General features: G+C 36.8%; 1 protein-coding gene across 1 annotated transcript; it reads left to right on the top strand.

The window, feature by feature from the left end:
- On the top strand, positions 1-1,634 carry LOC140183817 (uncharacterized). Its single transcript, XM_072233188.1, has 2 exons — positions 1-361; positions 541-1,634. The coding sequence occupies exons 1-2, from the start codon at positions 1-3 to the stop codon at positions 1,632-1,634; spliced, it is 1,455 nt and encodes a 484-aa protein (XP_072089289.1).
- Positions 1,635-7,957: the final 6,323 nt, after the last annotated feature.

Genomic DNA, 7,957 nt, shown 5'->3' with positions numbered 1-7,957 from the left:
ATGCATGTGACTGATGAAGATAGTATGCAAAGAATGTTTTTTACCTATCATCAAACTAGAGCACAGACCTCACTTATTGAGTTGTATGTTGAGTTCGAAGAAATCGATTATGTTGACTTTCCAGAACCCAACATAGACTGGGTGGGTTATAATACTGAAAGCGATGAAGAGTTTGAAGGTAATTATGAAGTTGTTGGTCCAACTGAAGATGTAGAGGAAGATGAGATAATGGTTGAAAGAGATGTGGCTGATGTTGCAAATGCACTAACCGAACAACATCCATATGGAGAGCCATCTTTTATGCATGCTTTGAATCTGGATGCCATGCATGCACCAGAATTTCCTGAGTACGTCAATACAGGTAATTTTGTTGTTGTTGTTGTTATTTACTTTTTTAATATTAGTAATATTATTATTTGTTTTGCTTTTATGTTAGTATTATTTTTAATTTTTAGATTGTTATTACTATTTATTGTTCTCATTATTATTAATAATAATAGAATATTATTTAGATTTTTTTTTGTTTTATTATTGGTACAGCCCCAGCTGTTGTAGCTACCGGTGAATTTGCTGTTGGAATGGAATTTAACTCTAGAGAGGCTGTTACTGCATCAGTTAAAGAGTATACCATTCGAAGAGGAGTTGATTATAGGGTATATGAATCAGAACCAACAACATTCTATGCTAAATGTGTACAGTATGGAATAAGTTGTGATTGGCTTATCAGAGTTAGTCTTATGAAAAGACAGTATTGTTGGGTGATAAGGAGGTACAATGGTAGTCACACGTGCACCAGAAGTACCATATCTCAGGATCATGCTAAACTGGACTCTGAAACAATTGCAGAAGCAATAAAGCCATTAGTTGAGGCTGACCCGTCCATAAAGGTAAAATCTGTCATTGCTGAAGTACAATCGAAGTTCAACTACACGATAAGTTATCGCAAAGCATGGTTGGCCAAGCAAAAGGCAGTGAAAAAAATATTTGGTGGGTGGGAATCTTCATATGAAGCTTTGCCCACATGGTTTGAAGCAATGGTTGCAAAAGAACCATCAGCAGCTGTTGAGTATGAAACTGCATATGGCTATCGAGGGGATGAGTTAGTTGAAGATCTCCGGATTCTGACACGAGTCTTCTGGGCTTTCTACCCATGCATTAAAGCATTCAGAAGTTGCAAGCCAGTGGTTCAGATTGACGGCACACATTTGTATGGAAAGTATAAAGGAGCTCTTTTAGTTGCAGTATCACAAGATGGCAATGGAAATATCGTGCCGCTTGCATTTGCCATAGTCGAAGGTGAGACTGCCGATGCCTGGCACTTTTTTCTTAGCCATTTGCGAACACATGTAGTTAATCGGGATGGTGTTGCCCTTATCTCTGATCGACACGAGTCAATCATCTCAGCTGTGGGTCGTAGTAATGGAGCATGGGAATATCCGAGAGCTATTCATATGTTTTGCATCCGACATATAGCATCCAACTTTTTGAGGAGTTTCAAGGCACCACACCTGCAGAGGCTAATTGTCAACATTGGCTATTCTAGAACAATGCGTGAATTTGATACGCGTTACCAGAGATTATGTGAGCGGGGGGAGGCTTACAAGCAGTGGTTAGACCGGATCCCTCGACAGTAGTATGCCTTGGCATATGATGGTGGACATCATTGGGGCCATATGACAACTAACCTAGTGGAGTGCATTAATGGAGTATTGAAAGGGGCACGCAATCTTCCGGTCACAGCCCTTGTTAAGGCAACTTTTTACAGGCTAAATGCATTGTTCACAAGGAAGAGAGCTGAGGCTGAGGCTCGTATAAGTGCAGGACAACTATTCTCTGAATATGCAACTCAAAAAATTCTGTCAAATCAGCGCTCAGCGGGGAACATTCAAGTTAACCTATTTGATAGGCAGAACGAGGTATTTGAAGTGCGCGAGATGCCAAGTGGGTTGGAGTTTGCAGTAAACTTGCGCCTTCAGCATTGTGATTGTGGTGAGTTTCAGGTGGATCGAATTCCATGTCGCCATGTATTTGCCTGCTGTGCAAACCAGCGCCTGGATTGGAAACAGTATGTGCACGAGGTTTATACGATGGGTGAGATCTGAAAGGTATACAAGACCCGATTCGGGCCACTAGGAAACCCAACAACATGGCCTGTGCATCAAGGACCAAGACTCGTACCCAATCCCCACCTCAAGCGAGTGGCCAAAGGTCGTCCTAAGAAAACTCGCTTCTTGAATGAGATGGATATTCGTGATCTACGTGGTCCTAGGCGTTGTAGGCTTTGTGGCGGTGAGGGTCATAGTCGAAGCAGATGCCCGCGCCGTGGTGAAACCAGTGCTAGTGGATCGGCTCCAAACTCGTAGTCTGTGACCTTAGTTGTTTCCAACATCTTAGTTAGTATGATATTCAGTTGTAGTTTGGGATCTTAGTGATTTCTGTCATTATCTGTAGTATTATATTCAATTATAGTTTGTCATTTGTGGTGCATCCAACACTTTATCTAGCCTTATGTTTGTATTGAGTCATGTGACACTTACTTTGCGTAAGTTATATTACAAGTTTGCTTTGACTAGAGAATTAAATGAAACAACACAATGGGTACATAATTAAAACAATAACATAAAATTACATTCCCTGACCCTAAACCATAAACAACCGAGCTAACTCATTTAAATATACTTTTCTTAACGGTTTCGGCCACCTTAGAGCATCCCTTTTTTACCCTCTTCTTGATCAATGACGGGCTCCATCTAGATCGACTCTTACGGGCCGGATCAATCCTAAGGTTGTAACCTTTACTTTGACCTTGGACATCTGTAGGATAACACAAATATAGTCATGCTCAATACAAACCAACACATATATTGATATAGATCAATGATAAATACAATTCTAGTCAACAATAACAATTAAATTACCTGAACCAGAATCGTCATCCATAACATCATCACCTGTACCAGGTTGATCAACCTCATCCTCATCTGCAAGAGTCTCATCAACCATATCCTCACCTCCAGGAGTCTCATCAACTGCATCCTCATTCTCCGCCTCGTCACCCTCAGACATAGAAATTCGTGCCGGACTTTGGCAACATCCAATGCCTCTGTGGACACTCCTAACTGAATCAATAGAAGTTCTTGCCCTAGAATGCTCAGAATAGGCCCGCGGTTGATGCCTCGCATCCAAAGACAATCGTCCGGAAACAACGTCAGCCACTGGCACCTGTATAGGGTCTTCGATAGAGTATAAATTATTAACCCACTGAGATGACTCAGGACCCTGTACCCAATCAATAATGTGTCTATATTGATCCTCATCCTGTGCCACTGCGCCTAGTAACTGTGTCAATGAACCTTGCGGTACCTGTGTCGGCCTGTATGCCTCACAAATGGTAGATGGCTGACCATATGGTGGATGGGTGAAAGGTTGTGTATATTCTTGTGTGTATGGTGGGGGTGGATAATGTGGATATGGTTGTGAGTATGGTGGTTGTATGAAAGGCTGGGTGAAAGGGTTTGCATATTCCTGTAGGTACTGTGGGTGTGGATGTTGTGGTGGGTATGGATATGGCTGTTGATATGGTAGGTATGGGTATGGTGGTCCTTGTTGTTGAGGTGGTTGTTCTTGCTGAGTTTGTTGTTCTTGCTGATGTGGTTGCTCTTGTTGACCTTCTTCCTCATGCTCAGCAAGCTCGGATACCCGCAAGTGATCACCAAATTTACCAATATACCAGTCCATGTACTGGTCAGATGGTTGATAGTTGTCCACATGTTCACCTGTTAAGACACACACAGAACTATTTAACCATTGTGAGATCCATACTGCATGTTCTATGCCCCAGTTCTTATTCTTTGGACCTGTTAGCACTGTTATGGGACGCTCCAAGTTTCATAGCTTCGACTGGGGGGTCTTGATGAAAGCCAAACTGTCTTCTAATCCTGTCAGTCGGATGCCACTCCACAGCCTCAAAACATATTAAAGGTACAGTTGCACTCCAAAGATTTGCACCGTTGTTAATGTCAAATGGAATAACTTGAGGCGCAACCCGATTAGGACTGTATGCGTCCCACACAAACTGAAAAAACAGATCAAATAGCAGAGGTATAAGTGCACCAATAATCAATTTAATTCAACATAATGAAAGGTCTTTGCAACAAAACACTTACCCCATCCAGAGGAAGATCATCCAACCTTCTCCTGACGTCAGAGGTTGTCCAATTTTTATAGTGCTCAGTGGTGGGTTGATAATCATTCCACCGGCCATATCATGTTCATATTAGAAACTAACTAATACAGAAAAAAAAAAACCAAAATCGACAACTTAGTTAAATATTACCTGCGAGCGAGTGGAAAGCTGGTATCCACCGGCAGAGGCCCTATTGTCGGCATTCGTATCCAGGCCCACACAAGGAGCAACGCCAAAGGACCATCCATGTCCTTGCAATCATATCTCGATGCCCGACATAATGATCGATACATGTGCGCAAGGCAAGCAGAACCCCAACTAAACTTATGAATTTGAGAAAAGTCACGAAGCAACGGCAAATACTTCCAGTGCACAGAGATTCCAGACTTGTCACTAAATAACGTCGTACCAAATAGACACATCATGTGACATTTCACATAAATTTCCTTACTTACTTGATCAGTCAAATGTTGGCGCCGCTTTAGGGTGCGGAACCATGCCAGCTTGATTCCACTTCCTTTGTGGTCGTTCGGCCCAGGAGCAACACCAAATTGGGCCAAGCACTCGTTTTCTAACCCACTTGTACTATGATCAGTTGATCCAGTCACTGGCAAACCATCAGTTCGGAGTCCAAGAATCATTGCGACGTCCTCCAAAGTGATCGTGCACTCACCATATGGAAGATGAAACGTGTGCGTTTCCGGACGCCACCTTTCAACCAGTGCGTCTACAGTTGGCCTATGAGACACGATCCTCCCAATTTGAGAAACATAATAGAACCCGCTCGCCTTCAGTTGTTCTTCCACTCTATTATCATATGAGTCTATTTGGTGTAAGTGTCTCATGTGCAAATTTCTTGAACCCTGAAAACAAAATTTAATCATTAATAGTAAATTACTATAACCAGTTCATGACTACTATTATATTCAACACTTACTAAATCACTACATATTCTAATAATTGATTATTACTAAATAAACTACTACAGTAAACATAAAAATTACTTACATATACAGGATGTCGAAGATATTTTACAATATGATCTTCAGCACGTATGATGTCACGTTTTCCCATCTTCCTCTTTTTTAAACTCTAGATTAGAAAGGACATATTTAAATAATTAAAATATTTTTTTAAAATATATTTGAAATATATGAAAATTTCTTATTAATATATCTTTAATAATTCTATTTTTTTTATTAAAAACACATTCCAAAATTAATAGTAATAAAAGTAACATAACTATATAATTAATTCTATTTTCTAATAATAATTCAAATTTAACTAAAGAATATTTCAACCAAAACTAAACTAAACTAACATCACTAAAAGCATGAATTAAACCAAAACTAAACTAAACTAACATCACTAAAAGCATGAATTAATAATAACTGAAACTAATGTTTTATGTGAATTAAAAAAATTAAAATAATTTTTAAATTATTCTACTTTAAATACTTTTTTATAATAATTCAGAATTAATTAAATATTTCAACCAAAACTAAAATATAAATTAATAATTACTGAAACTAATATTTTACGTAAGTTAAAAAAAATTCTAAAAATTATTAACTAATTCTTTTTTAATTCTGTTTTTTAAATTAACAAAGTTATAAATCAATTATAAAGTAAAAAAAATTTCTTAGATGATTCTGTTTTTTAAAACAGCTATTTCAAATTTTAAATAACAATAACCTAAATTAACGCTAACAGCCTAATAGTAACTAAGTCACTAACTAACAATAATTAATTTACTAAAACTAATCCTAACACTAACTGACACCTATAATGCTATACTAACGCCGATAATACTACTACTAAGTACTAATAATTAATTAACTTACTATTAATTAATAGTAAAATAACCTAAAAAAATTATAAAGTCTCGGTCTATGGTTCAAAAAAATTTTGTTCATAGTTTCAGTTCAAAAAAAAAAAAAGAAATCACTAAATCATTTACCTGAATAGAAGGCTTTGGTTTAGTTGTGGTGAATGATCCCCAATATGGAAGTTGCCGTTTTGTTTTGTGGGTTTCTTTATTTTTGGTGGGGTAAGGTTGATAAGGATGGAAGGAGACGTTTTGTGGTAGAACTGAAGAGAAGATGAAGAAATGGAAAAGAGAATGGGTTAAAAATCTTCACGCCGATGAGAAGGAGATATTTTCTCCCACGTGTTAACCATGCATACACAAAACGTCACTGACGTTTTGTACAAAACGTCGCCGACGTTTTGTTGAAGAATGAAACTGACGTCGCTGAGAAAACGGCAACGACGTTTTCCTGTATTCCCACAACGGCGTTAAATACGTATTTTTGGCCATTTCAGTGGATAACACTAACATAGGCCCAATATTAAAAATAAAAAACTCGCTACAACAGCTGGGGCTGTACCAATAATAAAACAAAAAAAAAATCTAAATAATATTCTATTATTATTAATAATAATGAGAACAATAAATAGTAATAACAATCTAAAAATTAAAAATAATACTAACATAAAAGCAAAACAAATAATAATATTACTAATATTAAAAAAGTAAATAACAACAACAACAACAAAATTACCTGTATTGACGTACTCAGGAAATTCTGGTGCATGCATGGCATCCAGATTCAAAGCATGCATAAAAGATGGCTCTCCATATGGATGTTGTTCGGTTAGTGCATTTGCAACATCAGCCACATCTCTTTCAACCATTATCTCATCTTCCTCTACATCTTCAGTTGGACCAACAACTTCATAATTACTTTCAAACTCTTCATCGCTTTCAGTATTATAACCCACCCAGTCTATGTTGGGTTCTGTAAAGTCAACATAATCGATTTCTTCGAACTCAACATACAACTCAATAAGTGAGGTCTGTGCTCTAGTTTGATGATAGGTAAAAAACATTCTTTACATACTATCTTCATCAGTCACATGCATTATTTGAAATTGGCCAAAACCACCAAATACTAGCACAGGCTGCCTATACAGAATATTTATGACTCTTTTTTGCACTTGATGATCTACACTTTGAGAAAGTATACTCTTAAGTCCTTCATATGTTATTGACAGAGGAATAACAATAACACATGGATTCTCACATAAAAAACTCACACCTTCATGTGTATGAGATAAAATCTGACCATTATAATATATTTTTAAACTAATATAACCCTCAATTTCATACACTCATCACACTTACTCACAAATTTTTTTCACTCTCAAACTGAGCACATTTTGTAGAACAAAGCTCTCATTACTTCACTTAAACTTTACTCTCATACTCTATTTTTGCGTTTTAACACAATCCAGAACTTCTTTTATAATTACTTTTATATTTTTTTATTTCCTCCAACACAAAACGTCACTGACGTTTTCACAAAACGTTACTAACGTTTTTACTTTTTTACAATACGTCAACGATGTTTTCATCAAAAAATCATTTAAAAATATATATTCTAACAAAACGTCACTGACGTTTTCATTTAAAAAAAATTAATTTACAACACGTCGTTGACGTTTTGCTTAAAATAAAATTAAAAAAAAAGTTTACACATTATGTCGCTGACGTTTTCTTCCTACAAAATCTTAAAAAAAATTTAATCAAGTCGTTGATGCCGTTTTGCCTAATTTATTATAAAAGAAAAATCATTCTGCCACAAAACGTCTTCAACGTTTTGTTTCTTTCAAAAATTTAAAGCAGGCCCATAGTAGAGTAATACACATTGCTTTCTAAATATCATTTAACACATGTTGGTTTCTAATATACAAATAACTGAGCCAATA

The sequence above is a fragment of the Arachis hypogaea genome, chromosome 1 (assembly GCF_003086295.3).
Source record: "Arachis hypogaea cultivar Tifrunner chromosome 1, arahy.Tifrunner.gnm2.J5K5, whole genome shotgun sequence".
NCBI lineage: Eukaryota > Viridiplantae > Streptophyta > Magnoliopsida > Fabales > Fabaceae > Arachis > Arachis hypogaea.
Note: the sequence above shows the minus strand (reverse complement) of the source record. Positions and strands in the feature narration are given on the sequence as shown.

Coding starts and splice junctions, on each gene's coding strand:
- LOC140183817 (XM_072233188.1), top strand. CDS start 1: ATGCATGTGACTGATGAAGATAGTATGCAAAGAATGTTTTTTACCTAT. Junction 362..540: donor TCCTGAGTACGTCAATACAG/GTAATTTTGTTG, acceptor TTATTGGTACAG/CCCCAGCTGTTGTAGCTACC.